Source organism: Vombatus ursinus, unplaced genomic scaffold, assembly GCF_900497805.2.
Source record: "Vombatus ursinus unplaced genomic scaffold, bare-nosed wombat genome assembly UNPS02009835.1, whole genome shotgun sequence".
Classification (NCBI taxonomy): Eukaryota; Metazoa; Chordata; class Mammalia; order Diprotodontia; family Vombatidae; genus Vombatus; species Vombatus ursinus.
The window spans coordinates 20,912,421-20,929,455 of NW_020949613.1; the positions used below are offsets into that span (position 1 = coordinate 20,912,421).

A 17,035-nucleotide genomic window follows, 5' to 3' on the forward strand; every position below is an offset into this window, starting at 1 on the left:
GGTCTGGACTGACTCATCATCCATGATCTCATCAGCTCCCTTGTGTTTAGCTGTTATCTCTGTGCAGATTACTCACAGACTACATATCAAGCCCCAGTCTCTCTCCTGAGATTCAATCCTAGAACAACCACTCACCTCCTGGATGTGCAAAAATTGACTTTCTGTAGACATTTAAAGCTGGATATATCCGAAAGAGAATTCATTATCTTTCCCAAAAATCTCTTCCCTATTTCTGTCAAAGGTAATACCATCCTTCAAATCTTCCAAATTTTTAACCTTAGCATTATCCTTGACTTCTCAATCTCCCTCACCCTGTGTATCCAATCAGCTGCCAAATCTTTCCGTTTCTACCTTCACTACATTTCTCACAGTTAACCCCTATAAAGTGCTTAGAACAATCCCTGGCACATTTTAGGTGCTTAATAAATGCTTGCTCCCTCCTCTTCTCTCTTCTCATAGGACTGCCTCTTTATTTTAGACCCTCATTACCTCTTGCCTGGATTATATAGAAAAAGGCCCTTGATCTCTATGCCTTGTCCCTCCAGCTCCAATCCGTTCTACACATTCTTCCAAAGAAATTTTCCTTAAGTGCAAATCTGATCACATGATTTTGTTGTTCAGTCATCCAGTTGTGCCTGACTCTCTGTATGGACCATAGCCCATTCTAACCTTCACTGTCTCTCAAAGTCTGTCCAGGTTCATATTCATTGTTTCCATGACACTATCTATTCATTGCATCCTCTGCCACCCCCTTTTCCTTTTGCCTTCAATCTCTCCCAACATCAGGGCATTTTCCAACGTGCCCTATCTTCTTATTATGTAGCTAAATTATTTAAGCTTCAGTTCAGTATTTGACCTTGTAATGAACAGCTTGAATTAATGTCTTTAAATATTGACTGATCTTACCTCATTGCTGTCCAAGGAACTCTCAAAAGTCTTCTCCAGCACAATTCAAAAGTGTTGATTCTGTGGTACCTTTCGTTGTAATCCAACTCTTACAGCCATACAGTACTACTGGAAAAAAAAACGTAGTTTTGATTATATGGACCTTTGTCAGCAAGGTGATGGATCATTGTCTTGTCATGGCAATGAAACTATGAGCTATACCATAGAGGGTTATACAAGATGGACAGCTCACAGTGGAGAATTCTGACAAAAGGTGATCCACTGGAGAAGGAAATGACAAACTACTCCAGTATCTTTGCCAGGAAACCTCCACTGACAGTACTAAAATGAAAAAAAGAAATGACCCTGGAAGATGAGCCCTTCACATCAGAAGGGGTGTGATATATTATTGGGGAAGAGTGAAGACAACTACAAATAGCTCTAGTACTAATGAAGCAGCAGGGCCAAAGCTGAAAGGAAGCTCAGCTGCAGATGTGTCTGTGACAAAAGGAAAGTCCGACGCTGTAAAGATCAATAGTGCATAGAAACATGAAATGCAAGGTCTATGAACCAAGATAAGGTGAATGTGATCAAACAGAAGATAGAAAGATTAAATGTTGACATCTTGGGTGTCAGTGAACTTAAATAGAAGGAAAAGGGTGAATTTAATTCAGGTGATCACTACACATATTCCTGTGGGCAAGAATCCCTTAGAAGAAATTAAGTAGTCCTCATAGTCAATAAAAGGATAAGAAAAACAGTACTGGGGTATAATCTCAAAAATGACCACATGATATCTGTTCAAATCCAAGGCAAACCATTCATTATCACGATAATATAAGTCTATTCTCCAACCTCTAATGATAAAGAGGACAAAATTGATCAGTTCTATGAAGATCCACAACATCTTCTAGATATAGTACTAAAAAAAGATGTCATATTCATCATTGGAATGCTAAAGTAGGAAATCAAAAGATAATTGGAATAATAGGCATTTGATCTTGGATGCAAAATGAAGCAGAGTAAAGACTGAGTTTTGTCAAGATAACTAAATGATCATAACAAATACTTGGTCAGCAACGCAAAAGGCAATTCTACACATGGATGTCACCAGATTTTCTATATTTGTCAATATAGAAATCAGATTGATTGTGTTTTTGCAGCTAATCATGGAGAAACTCTATACAATCAATTAAAATAATACCTCTAGCTGACTGGATCAGATCATGAACTTCTTATTGCAAAATTCAGAACATATGATTCCCCTACTTAATTGACTCTAGTTGTTTCTTATTGCCATTAGAATCAACTAGGAATTCCTCTGTTTAAGACTTAAAGCTTTATATAACTTGGCTCCATCCTGTCCCTCCAGGCCCCACTTTTTACATTTCCTATATAGACCATCTCCCACTTACATGTCTCTGTGCCGGTCAAACCAAGTCTGAAATGAACTCCCTCTTCTTTTATGATGCATTCCAAGTACCATCTTCTGTATGAAGCCTGTCCTGTTCCCAACTGCCCTCCACCTAAAACTACTTTGCATTTAACTCCATTGTATACATTTGTATTATTCACTTTGTATTTATACTGCTAAAATTTATATATGAACTTGTCTACCACATTAGAATGTAAGCTCTTTGTGGGGATTGTTTCATTCTTTGCATTATATCACCCAGCACTGTCTGGTACATTGTAGGTGCTTAATAAATACTTGTTGATTGATAATTATTTTCAAAGCACAAGTAGAGAACTACTCTCTCCACCAAAGAAACTAACAAACAAAATAGACAACAAAAATCATGGGAAACATTTAAATATTGAAAAACCAAGAAAAGTTGACCTGGCAAGGACAAGACTCATCTTTTCATCAGAAATGTAAGCAAAAGAGGAGAGAATAGGGAATGGTTTTGAGGAGTTGAATAAGAGAGAATAGAGAATTCATCACATATGACCTCAGTTGTCTTAGTAAATTAGGAGGAGATCCTCTAAAGAAGGTAGAGGAGAAGATGGAATGTGGTATAGGAGGCTTGAGAAAGATTGGAATGATTGCTGTGAAGAGTGTGATACAGTCAATCAAGATGAATCAATAAATCACTTGCCATCCAGTGGTAAGGGCCCAGTTATGATTAGATAACATACATCTATAGTGTATCCTATTCACATGTGACTTTCTCCAATAGTGAGAATATAGATTATGGGATTAATTCATGGTTGGGGTTTGGCAAAGGTGATAGAAAAAGAGGGCAAAGGATTCAAGTATAGCTGAGCTAACTTTGAAGGCTATGTGTAGAAATCAACTATACTGCTTATAATTCATTAAATGGAATCTAGAAAACTAACTATAAACAATTTCCTCAAATATAACACTTTATTGAGCTTTGTATCAAAGGTCTTACTTTATATTCATTTCTCAACATGTTGAAACTATAGGACTTATTTCCTGCAATATTTCATATTAATGATCATTATAAATTATTTCTTATATAATTTTATTCAATACTAGACCCAGCATATTTTCACATTAATTTTGCAAATATAAACCATGCATTTATCATTTTATACATTATGCCACTTTGAGTTCAATAGTATTAATTACTTATTGTAAATATGATAATGGAAGTATGTTAGTGGTCTGGAAAATTTTAAATCTCATAGGAACAGATTTTATTGAATGTGTAAATGTGTTTTTCCTTTTAATAGGAAAGTGGATTATAATGACAAATGAGTATACTTAGAAAGTCAATAATTCCTTTGAAACTCCAGTAATTTAAAGAAAAGAGTAAACTATAATTAGATTCAGATATCTAAGGTCTAATCACTTCTTTATATAAATTAAGGAACTTTCATAAGTTAATTGATGACATTAGAAGGATCCATCAGAAACTTCTATGAGAAATTTGAATAGAAAATAAAAGGAGCTAAATTATAGTAACTCTTCAGTATAGTAATATCGAATGTGTATTTTGATGTTTGTTATTTTAATGTCTACCAATAAAAGTATAAGATTATCAGTTTAAAGCTATTTGTTGTTCAGTTATGTCTGACTCTTTGTGACACCATGGACCAAACAATCCATGGATTTTCTTGGCAAAGATACTGGAGTGATAAGGCAAATGGAAGTGAAGTGATTTGCCCAGAGTCACTCTGCTAGTAAGTGTCAAGTTCACATTTGAGCTCAGGTCTTCCTGACTCCAGGCCCAGTGCTCTATCCACTGAGCCACATAGCTGCCTCCTAGGCAAACAGAGGTTAAGTGAGTTGCCCAGAGTCTCATAGCTAGTGTCTGAGATTGAATTTGAACTCAGGTCTTCCTGACTCCAGGCCCGGTGCTCTACCCACTGAGCCCTGCAGCAGGTAAATACCTACTAAAACTAGTAGCAAATGTATAACTGCCCTAATACTAGATATGATAATTAGTATGGTTGGTGAAGATAGGCAAGGTCAAGTCAATAACATTCATCAAGTATCTACTATATTCCAGGGGTTGTGCTAAGTATAGACAGTACAAAGAAAGGCAAAAACAATCCCTGTTCTCAAAGACCTCACCTTTTAATAGGGGGGATGACATGAGAACAGCTATATAACATCAAGATATATACAGAATAAATTGGAGATAATGTCAGGTAGAAAACACCAATTTAAGGAGGATCAGGAAAGGTTTCTTATAAATGATGAGATTTCAGCTGGGACATGAAGAAAGCTGGGGAAGCCAGGTGCTGGAGATGAGGAGGTAGGGAATGCCTGGCATAAGGCATAGCTGACAAAAATGTGAGGCATTGGGAGATAGTGTCTCATTGTAGAGTCGAGTTAGATTATAGAGGAGAGTAAGGTGTAAGAAGACTGGGGGGATGAAATGAGATAAGTGTAAAGCACTTTTGCCCAGTGCCTGGCAAATAGTAGGTGCTATACAAATTCTTATTCCCTTCCTTCTTCTAGGTTCAGCACAGAATTAATTTAGGCTATCAAGATACAAATATTTACAAATGTAAGATTAAGTAAGTGCCTTACTCATGGTCACTGTTGTTGAATCCTTTCAATCGTGTCTGATTCTCTGTGACCTCATTTGGGGGTTTTCTAAGCAAAGATACTTGAGTGGTTTGCTATTTCGTTCCCCAGTTTTTACAGATGAGAAAACTGAGACAAACAAGGATAAAAGACTTGCCCAGTGTCACACAGCTGGTGAGTGTCCGAGGCCACATTTGCACTCAGAAAGATGAGTCTTTCTGATTCTGAGCCCAGTGCTCTATTCACTGCATCACCTACCTACTGCATTATTCATGGTTAAGGGAGTCGATCTGAACTCCAGCATGAGAGATTTAGGTATGAACTAAAAAGACTTTTTCCCAGACAGCAATTCTTAAATATTAAAACAAATTACTGAGGAATCCTGCACCTTTTTCCTTTGGTATTGTATATAAATTGCATTGATATTTATTTTCTTGAGATCTTTTAGAGCTGGTCTTACTTGGTAAGGATGAGCAAAATAGACAAAACTTGGTAGGCAGCTGATGGTGCAGTAGGTCAAGCACTAGGCCTGGAGTTAGGAAGATCTGAGTTCAATTCTAGCCTCAGATACTTACTAGCTGTGTTACCCTAGGTAAGTCACTTCACCCCTATTTGCCACAGTTTCCTCATCTATAAAAGGAGAATGATAATAGCACCCCCCTCCCAGGGTTGTTGTGAGGATCAAAAAAATAAAAATCATAAAACATTAAGGCACCAACAACATAGTGGATGCTATAAAAATGTTAACTATTATCATTAGTAATTGTAGTATAAAGAACACTGATTCTGGAATCAGAGGAACTGTATTCACATGTCTGCTCATGACCTGTGTGACCTTGAGCAATTCATGTAAGCTTTCTGGGCCTTGTTTTTTCATCTATAAAGTGAAGAACTTTGATTCAGTGTCCACTAAGATCCTTTTTGGCTTTAAATCTCTGATTCAGTTCTTCTGAAGTATTTCTGTCACGATGTTTCTGGCAAAATGTATATGCTTTTTCTTGCTTAATGATGTTCATACATGAGACCTTAATTTAATCACAATGCTTTAAAGAAAATCAAGAAAAATTAAATTTTAGTGGATTGTATGGTATATATTATATGTAATTTTTATATTAAAATCATGAAAATGGCTAAGAAAATATTTTATTTATAATTAAATGTCTAAAATTGTTAGTGTTAGTTATAGCTATGCACTGTTAAATGCTGAAGGTCTCCTGATATTGAAAATATGAGGGCATTCAGCATTTTTAAACTAGACAAAAAATGGAAGATATTTTAAAAATTGATTAAAAACACTTAATCATCCTCCATGTCACACCTTCTTTATAGATGATACTCATTTCCCCCTGTGGTGTTATAGGAGAATTTTTTTTTTAAATTGCATTTCTTGGGAACAAACATTGCATAAAGTTTGAATTTTTATGAATACTAGATATATGGGACAAAGGATGTAAGCTGAATACATAATGACCTTACAGAATGTTTTGTATTTCAATTTAGTCCCTGCAGTTAGCTATTTATAGTATTGAGATATTATACTACACAAGACCAATGAATATTTATTAGAATTATCATGCAACACACAAAATTCTTTTTTTGCCTTCTAAAAATATCATATAGGTTAAGGTAAAAAATTGGTAGGTATATGAGTGTTGAAATAGGAACTCTGGATGCCACAGATTCTTAATGTGCGTATTTTTTTAATAACTACTTTTTTCATCATTCATTCATTCTTTTTTACTGCTTTTTTTTTTTTGGCTAGGCAATAGGGGTTAAGTGACTTGCCCAGGGTCACATAGCTAGTAAATGTTGTGTGTTGTGTTTCTGACACTAGCCCAGGTCGTCCTGACTTCAAGAGCGGAGCTCTATCTACTGAGCCACCTAGCTGCCTCCAATGTGCATATTTTTGATAGGCTGTTGTAATTCTTTCTTTTTAAATAATTTCCTCCCTTTGATATGGTTATCCTTCCCAAAATTATTTTTTCATGATATATGAAGGCAACAAATTTACATACTTTCCAATATTTAATCAAGCATCCCAACATTGACTGACCTACCTCACACTTCAGTGTAAACCTCTATTCTCCTCATTGAACTGCTCTGATACTTAATGGATTTTCTTCCTTTCCCTAATACACAATACCACCAACATTATTCAATGTGCTCCTTTCTTCCTTTCTTTCTAGAGTGGACCCACTCTCTACAAATAGCTTTAATATACCTATTTGGGATCTTGAAAAAGGTCCCTAAGTTTTCATGATCTTATTCATTTTTAAACTGGATGAATAATTTCATCTTTAAAATTATCTTTATCTTATCGAGTTTTTTTCTTTTGTTCATTTCTCGTCCATAACTTCCTTTTTTTCTTAGAAAAGCAAACAAGCAACAAAAAACCACTAAGTCCCTGTGCAATATTCTTTCAGTATTGTTCTTTAGGTGATGAATTATCTCAAAGTTCTTTCTTTTTATATAATGATCTCAATAGATCCTAGGAAGCTATTGGCATGGGTGGTGATTAAAAAAGTCATTTTGATTTTATTCTGATTGGTGGATCATGGCTACCTCCCAGAAATAAGTATGATATGAAACTATTGCATTTGGAAATGAGAGGACAACTTTAAAGAATGAAAGTGATGGTATAGGTGATATAAGCACCAGAGAGGGAGTTTTAGCTTTAATATTTGTCCCAATAATTTCAATTAATGGAATAGAGACAATCCCACAGCAATGAAGCCAAGCTCAAGTTAGTGAATCCATTCTCAGGAGCAGTCCATTTATTTTCTTCTAATTTCTATATTGCTTTCACATTGTATCTTCTAAATCTCAATATTCTCAGCATTACTGTCGTTTTATAGTTCAGGGCAGAGGATAAGATTAAGGCAATTATAATAATTAACCTTGAAGACGCAACACGTAATAGTGCCTTTCCCAATTTGAGAAAGTACCCATGTCTTTTTGTTTGTGTTGTCTAGGTGACTTGGATTATTATTGGCTGGATCCTACCACATGGCCCAGTAGGGAGACTTCTCCTATAAGTTCGGTAAGCAACAGAGTGAAATGGACCTTTCAGGCCTCAATTACATTTCTGGCTGATCATTACCCTTGGTCTCATTAACGTATCACAGATATTGCTATTGTTCTGCCTCATTGTAAAAGTTTTATCATGTTAGGAAAAGTTATTTTTTTCTTAATTTAAAGAACTCAGCATGTGGTTTTGAAAAACACCATTATCACCAAATTCTAGATTTCAAAATGTTAAAGTAAAAGACGGCCCTTAAGTAGTTAGCTCTAGTCATTTAATCCATTAGTTGCATGTACTCTATAAACCAAAATATTATAAAAAAATCAATGTTTTTGAAGCAAACTGAAAGATGGATTTTATACATTTAGATTAATTTCATTCCAAAGGTGTCATTCTGTTAATGATGTCATTAATTATATTGAGTTTGATAAATGCCTAGTACAAACAATATGTAAATCAAATTTTAATAAACCTAGAAACAAGTCCTATCAATATAAAGAATTTCTATTAGACTACTTTTTAGCTGAGCTAGTTATAATTACATTGTGCTATGAATTATATTAATTCTCCCCATGTGTGAAAAATACATCAATATATCCATTTTTTTCTTTTATTCCCTCTTTTAATAGCATCCTGTAACGTGGCAACCGTCTAAAGAGGGTGACCGATTAATTGGACGTGTTATTCTTAACAAGAGAACAACCATGCCCAAAGAATCAGGTGCCCTACTAGGATTAAAAGTAAGTATCTTATAAATAGATTTAAAAGGAACCTCTGAGCTACATTATAAATGAGGTTATCTGATATCTCTGGCACTAATTTTGATTTAAAATAATTCCTTAAATTTTCCCTTCTTCCCAAATTCATTTTCTATGATGAAACAGTATGTCCATTATATTTTATATATCAAAACTTCTAGGAAGTTTAAAATTCACTTCATTTTAGCACATGAATGCATTAAGAAAATGCAATAAAATGAAGGAAATAAAGAAAGTTTTCAAGCAAATATCTTGTCAGGAAATAGTGAATTATGTAATGTTAGATGAAGGGGATATTGTGCACCTCCCAGTTTTATTAAATTATTTCAGGTAACATGAAAACATCACTTAGTTACTGTTTACCTCCCAACTAGCAGCCATTCTATCACAGCTTGGAGGAAAGCATAAAGTTTTACTGGTTGAAGGAGCAGGTGTGAAGAATCATTTTCAATAATTCCAGTCGTAAACTTGCTAAGATTATGATGGCAGGAAATGACCAGTATCTTTAGAGTAAACCATGTATGTATATGTGTGTGTGTGTGTGTGTGTAATCAAATGTAATTTCAAAAGCCTATATTCATTCAGATAATGAGATTCATGTCTTACAAATCAATATTCTTGAAAATTATGTGATTTGTTATTCCTTTAAAATGAACGCTAATAGATTATGTTTGTTATTATTATTATTATCTTAGGCATTAGCATTTAATTGCTGGGGGTTGGGAGGCTCGCAATAGTTAGAACACACTGCAAATCAGATTTGAACAGGTCAGTTTCCTGGGAAAAGGTTTTCTGTGTGGATCCTTGGGGATTTCCTTTTTGTGCCCAAACTTGGAATATTAAAAGCCATATTTGGGGGAAAACATAATGGAACCTAAATAAATGTTTTGACATGTGGCAATACAATGTGTAAGAGAACATGTCAAGTACTTGGTAGTATTACAGAGAAGCATTAAGAAGTGTGGGTGAAGTATGTAATGATCAGAACTCTGACTAGCCATTCTCATCTCAGGGTTGGAGGGAAAGGAAAAGAAGGGCTGGAGAAATACCTAGTGAGAAAGAACCTCTACTAGACACAAAGTGGTATAAGAGAGGATTGTAGGAAAGAGACTGCTGTTGGAGTGTATAAGAAGGGATCAACTAGGGCAGGAGTGGGGAATCCGCGACCTCAAGGCTACATGTGACCCTCTAGGTCCTCAAGTGTGGCCCCTTGACTGAATTCACAGAAGTTTTAATTCTGTCAAGGGGCCACACTTGAGGATGTAGAGGGTCACATGTGGCCTCAAGGTCGCAGGTTCCCCACTCCTGATAGGGATTACACCTGGGCTTCACCTTCAGGGTATTTGGGCACACAGAGTTCTTCCTTCCTTCATTGTGGTCAGGCCAGAGGTGAGGTCTGACATACCCTTTAATAGAAGGGAGGGAGATTGATTGAACTCCAGTCTCCAGATATTCTAGATAACCAAATTTACCTCTTGGGTATTGGTTGTGTGTGCAGGAAGGAGGTGAATTTGAGTCTGTGTGGCAGAGAGAGAGACAGCGAGAAAGAGAGAGGGAGAGGAGACAGACAGAGACAGAGATAGAGATAGAGACAGAGACAGAGAGACAGTCTCCAGGAGAGGGGAGAAAAGACTCCAGAAGTTCTGAGGAGGGGAAGAATTGTGCAATGAGGTAAGGGGAGTACCACTACGACCTTAGAGCAAAACTCGTTTTTAGTTAATGGTCCTAGTAATTATAAGAATTATTTAGCAGGTTTAGTGGATAGAAAACATTCATAGAATAAGGAATATGTGATTTTGAGGCCTGTTTCTAACACAATTTATTTGTATGATGATAAGAAAGCCACATTTATAGTCTTAAAGAGTTGTTCAAGGAATTGAGAGGTTAGATGTCTTGCTCATAGTCACACAGCTAACATATGCCTGAAGTGGGAAGCTGACCCTTGACTGCAGTCCAGCACCATGCCAACCACACCCTTAGTACTATCTTAGGTAGTTTTCAAAAATTGTTTCAATTCAATTTACTAAGCACCTAGTAATGCATAGAGGTAGATTGAGGAGATATCAGGAAGATCTGGGTTCAAGAGTTATCTCTGACACCTACTGGGTGAGTGACTTAGGCAAGTCATTTAATATCTCAGTGCCCATCCCAGGCAAATCTCTAAAATTATACATCATAGGAGAGTTGTCAATCAGCATTTGTGGATGGAGTTTCCTTATTAGGAAGTCTTCACACTTCAGAAACCAAAGATCTGGATCAAAAAGAAAAGAAATAAAAATTAGCATATACAATTAGTAATTGATACCATAAGAATGAACTTAAAAGAAATGCACTAGACCCAGAAATAAGTAAATTAGATGATTATTATTTGATTAGCTTAAAGGATCTGAGTGTTGATTTTCCAGTGTACAAATTACTTGCTTTGCTTAGGGATTTGTGGGAAGCAAATGAAAAGAGCCACCTTTTGTTATAAGGTGATTTTTCACTGGGAACATAAATGGCAAATTCTTATTGTTGCTTTTGTTGTTTTTAATTTAAATAATAATTTTTGATTCTTCAAAAAGTCAGGTAAAATCAAACAACATAAAAGAATTTCATTTCATATCATTGAATCATCTAAATGATAAAAAAATTTCCTATGAGTTACACATTAGTATAGAATGTAGCTTAACTGATAAACCTCTGTTACTGCAGTATAAGAATTGGAACCTTACAAATTTGTGATTATCTAGGTTGTTGGAGGAAAAATGACTGATTTAGGACGTCTTGGTGCCTTCATCACCAAAGTAAAGAAGGGTAGCCTAGCAGATGTAGTAGGACATCTAAGAGCAGGTAAAGAGATACTTTTATATATATATTTTGTACATATTTTAAAATATACCTAATATGACATATTCCTTTTGTTACTTTGTTGTTAATTGTTAATTCTTTGAATGTTGAACAAATAATGTAGAAGAAAAATTAAATATAAATATTTTCAGTGAGCCAGTTGACTGTATACATATATATATATATATATATATATATATATGTATGTGTGTGTATGTATATACTTATTAGCACCTACCAGCGGCAGTGATACAGAAATATACTCTAGGATATACAACACCCTAGTTATTGTGGATCAATAGTGATCCTGTGGAAAAGAATAATTTTCCTCTTATGAAGTGTCATTGATGTGAAAGGACTGAACTGTGTTGATGACTTCATAACATTGGTGCATGTTTCAATTAAGATCTAAAATTATGAGAAAATGTACTCAATTCTTATTCATTTTCCTCAGAGTACATTCTTCAGCTAAAATAATTATTAAAGCAGTTGTCCCCAACTCTTCTACTCCAAAGATTTGTTTATGTTGTGAAACAACAAGTGTGTGTGTAAAATAATAATGTATCTTTGAACTTGCTAGTAAATGTACTTCCTAAAGAACAGCTGATACAACTTATTTGGGTCTGCAAGTATACTTTATATCCTTTTTATTTTTGCAGTATTAACAATAGAACATGGATATTGTGATCAATTTGATGCTTATGTGGTTGCAATAAATTCAGATGTTTATAATTTATGGCCACGGTTAATGTTGCTTCCATGACCTCGACCCTCACACATGACAGAGTAAAATGATCTGGAAAATCCAAACATAGTCTATATTAACTGAAATCCAAAGATAATTTTCCTCTACCTTTAACACACTGGTGTTTTCTTTTCTTTTCTCTTGTTGTTAGCTGATAAAAGAATAACATCTTTTTTTGACCAGTGTGTTTTCTTTTATATTCTACTGCATTAAAAGTTTTGAAGAGTTCTTGGTGGGGGGGGCGGGGAATTAAGGAGGCAATGAAGAATTAAGAGGCAGCAGTCACATCGTGGAAAAAAAAAAGAGCATTGATTTGTTCTAAATTCACAATTGAGTTCCCTTAGAAAATACTCTAGAATGCTGTCTTTAAAGGCTGGTCTGTATAGTTTACTGACATAACCAAAGATTAAAACATTTAACTTACCTATGGCTCAGTTTCCTCATTTGTAAATGAGGAGAATTGGACTAGATGGTTTCTGAAATTCCTTGCAACTCCAGATCTATGACCATAAACTTCTTTGCGGGATAAACGTTGCACAATAATTACAGAGGAAGAGGCTGAGAATCAGAGATTTTGCTCCATCTGCTGTTTAGTTTGTGAAGAAGTGCTGGGACTCCATGCCAACTCTTTTCAGAGACCAATTATGATGCAACATGCAGCATAAGGAAGATAATCAATTTTTGAATACCCATATGTGGGCCACAAGCTGAGCATGTGCTAGTTTAGTGAGTGGAATACCATCCTCAAAATGGGTAAAGCCTGACATACAGCTGTGCCCTGTCTGAGAAAACCCAATGGCAAAAACCTTAATTTGCAGAACTGATCAACTAAGCAGTGATTTTCCCTGAGCACTGGGAAAGGATCTTTCCCTTTGTGGGAAGATTCTTGCAGGTTTCCTTTAAATATGAGCTCCCCAGTGTTTCTTTAGATTTCATTAACAACTTGACAGCAATTTGTTAGAAAAACAAATCTGAAATGGTAGAAGCTACTGCTAATATGTGTAAACAGTTTAGTCTTCTCTTCATAACAGAGGTGTGTGATAGGAGGATAGAAAATTGATCTGTAATTATATTGGCAGTCAGACTTCCCAGAGGAGGAAACTCCTTCTACCAATGCAGGTTTGCAAGTTTTCTACAATTTATAGTCTTAGAGATTTACCTAACTGAGAGGTTCCATGATTTACCCAAGGTCAAACACTTAGTATGTGTTTGAAAGGTGAGACTTCCCACACATCTTCTTGGCTCCAAGGCTAGTCCTTTACCCAATCTGTCATGGTTTCCTTTGTGGTAGAAAGATGCATGTGAATACAGTACATTTAAAAATGAATTATGCTTTCCATTTCACAATTTCAATGATGTTTTATCTCAATGGTGTTTTGCCTGGTCTATTTCATTCACAGTAATCTATGATCATTAGTTGCTTCTACCCTTTTACTATTTTCTGTTTCCCGATCAAGTAGTTAATACAAATGAGCAGTGAAATTCTCTAGGGGAGCTTGGTACTTAAAGGCAATTTTCAGTGAGCCTTTTATAAAAGGAAAGGTTATTTTGTTATATTACTAATCAATCCCTGATATACTTTTGCATATCAGTTTCTCTCAACAAAGGGCACGCATAAGGGCCAATCTGAAGAATTATCAGATGCAGTTACTCAGATGCTACAATTTCTTCATTAATACAAGATAAAATGAAATGGTTTCACAAAATAGAAACAGCATAATACTTTTTAATTTTCTCTTAGAGTTCCACAGTTTATAAGAACTTCACTGTCCTTTTTGAAGTTAAATGACTTCTGATTTCTTTGAGACTTAGAAGACACTATGATGAATTAGTGAACCCAAATTGCCATCTGTAATAGAAAAGTCAGTGTTTGTCCATATCACCTTGGGGGAGAGCTCATTTTAATTTAAAAAAATCAAATGTGTATTTATCCAGATTTTTTTTAAATGAAAGATTATATTGACTCTTTTAAAAATGTACTTTTAAGTGCCTCCTGATTTACTTGAACTTTTCATTTAGGAGAAAAATTCATTAACTCTCAAGAGTATATTAAATAAAATTTTTCCAATTGTATTCCAAAGTTGAGAACTCCTTAGTTTATTCTTAATAGAAACATTTCCCAGTCTTTATGTTGATTTATATTGATTTTACTTCAGAATTCCTTTTATGAAGCATTTTCTTTTTGTGATTTAATTCTAACAAAGTTATATCATATATAAAATTATATATTTTTAACATCTGGAAATGGGTTAGCCCTCATGCAACAGTTTTACATCCGCTTGCTTCGTTATCTTGCCATAGCTACCTAGGTTAAACTATGTTTGTGGCCTTGAAATCCTTTCACTCATCTTTATTCTTTTGTGCATCTGGCGAAGACTATGTAGCATCTTAGGACAAGAAAGTTTACACTCACCAGTATTACTCAGTGTTGTTGTTAAAAAAAAATAGCTAGGATTTGTGTGTAAGAGCCTGGTAGTAATTGTACCCTCACCCAGAGGTTGTAATGCTTGCTTCCTAATAGACCCCTTCCAGCTGGAATGTGCTAATTCCATCCCATAGCGCAAGGCAGTTCTTTTGATTATTGCTGATTTATCTAAAATATATATCAAGAACATCATGTACCATATTGTTTGCAGGACACTGCAAAATGAATAAATAACTAAATACAGTTCTTAGAGACTTGGAAATTCAGTTTAACCAGTTTCCATGGTGTGAGACTTTGCTTTTGGTTAGTGGAGCTTAGATAACTAAAATATATTTGTATATGTTTTGCATTCTTTGTTTAAAACATTTTAAAAGACAGAAAAGAAAAAAAAGAAAAGAAAAATCATAAGGTAAAAAAATACCCTTTTTTTTAAATTCAAGGGGATGAAGTTCTAGAATGGAATGGTAAACCCTTGCCTGGAGCTACAAATGAAGAAGTTTACAACATTATTTTAGAATCAAAATCAGAACCTCAAGTTGAAATTATTGTTTCAAGGCCTATTGGGTAAGGCTAAAAAAAAACTTGCTTCTTAAGTTTAGTAAATTCCATGTATTCACAGGGTTTGAAAAGGAAGTTTATACATTCATATAATACCTGTTATGTGGATGGCATTTTCTTCAAATATGGGCACATATACTGGATTTTAAAAACACAAAAACAACTCTTTAGATCTGCATAATGAATTTTCTTCACTACATTTTAGAGGATTTAAGTTCTGATAAGGCTAAATGTCACAGAATATGATAAGCTTTTATTTATGTAATAAGAATGAAATCCATTTCCAAACGAAGGCACACTATTGATTTCTAGTAATTCAAATTATGTGATTTGTGTTACTAGAGAAAGGGGGCATCCATTAATTCTTCTTACTATGGAAAGTGAAATTTAGCGATTCTAGCCTGATGCTATGACAAACCTTTTAATGTAATAGCTTTTACCTCTTTAGTTTATAGATTATGAGAAAAGAGTGCTTTATTCTATATTTTTACATGTGGATTGAGTACAGATTTCATTTAAAGGTAGATGATTTTGTTAAAAAAAACTTGATTTTTACAATTTCAATATTTTAAATGTTAAATCTTTATAAAAAGAAAGACTATAATTCAATTAAATTCAGCAATTTAATAAGCATTTTAAGTGCCTGCTATGTACCAGAAACTGAACTAGGTGCTAAGGATGCAAAGACAAAAATAAAAATAGCTTATGCCCTCAAGGAGCTTACATTCTACTCAGAAAAAAATGAACTAATTTAATTCTGATCATCCAAATTTTCATACACTAGGCTTGTTCTGAATTATAGCATATTTTTATTCTCTATGTATATGAGATGTATCCCAAAGAAGCACATAAATACAATAGTTGCCCCACCCTTTATTTTTTTGCTTTAGCTAAATATGACTCCACAGTTTAGAGTGAGTATTCCTTTAGAATATCTACAAACTGTAGTGACATTCTGAAGTTGCTGATTACAACTCACTTAATATTTGCACAGTGAATGGAGAAATATATTTTCTATTCTGTTATTGTTGGGCTACAGCTCACAATTTTGTTGGAAAAGTACATACATAGGTTAAATTCTTATCCTCTTCATAGATATTTGCACTCATAAAATACACATGTAAAAACACATCATTTCAAATTGTCAAAGAATTGAATTATATTATCTATTATCAATATGTCTACAGCATACTTTTGCTAATTTTCTTTAAGTGAAAATGGAAATTTTAAAAAATGAAATGAAGGCCTGGTTAGAAACCAAAATTTAAATGATGACTGTACAAAGTACAAAAATAAGGAATTTTGTAATAGTATTATGCTTTCTATCTATACAGATTTCTAGCATATTATTAATATATACTTTATATTAGTTTTATATTACATGTGTTCTTGAGCTGAGGCAAATATGGGGCTGGGAAAGAGGTAAGTAATTCCTGAAGAGGGGCTGTAAATATAGAAATAAAAGATGAAGGAATTATATGGCAAAGCTATTGCCGAAATGCATTCAGATGATCAGGGCTACTGAAAGAATATATCTAAAGTATTATTGATTCTTGGCTATTTACAATCATAAATGACAATTAAGGAAGATTGTCATGATGTAAAACTGTTATAATCAAAAATTAGGAAAGTAACTATAGATGCACCAAAAATCAGGAACTATAGAAACATCAAAAATCACTTGTTAAAATATAGAATTAAAAGAATGTATGGAAATAGACATCTTCCTAAAGGTATCTTCATTTCCCACCTAAAGAAGAAATTACTGAAATGTTAGAAAAAGGCCTTTATTCATAGTTTAATGGTAGTT

At 34.3% G+C, this 17,035-nt stretch overlaps 1 protein-coding gene across 1 annotated transcript in view; it reads left to right on the forward strand.

Moving 5' to 3' along the window:
* The window catches only part of RIMS1 (regulating synaptic membrane exocytosis 1), a 695,579-nt gene that overhangs the window by 451,155 nt on the left and 227,389 nt on the right, over nt 1-17,035 (forward strand). The window contains exons 7-10 of the mRNA XM_027852913.1: nt 7,861-7,928; nt 8,540-8,650; nt 11,401-11,500; nt 15,108-15,231. Coding sequence (XP_027708714.1) covers nt 7,861-7,928; nt 8,540-8,650; nt 11,401-11,500; nt 15,108-15,231 — 403 coding nt within the window. The remainder of the gene's footprint in view (nt 1-7,860; nt 7,929-8,539; nt 8,651-11,400; nt 11,501-15,107; nt 15,232-17,035) is intronic.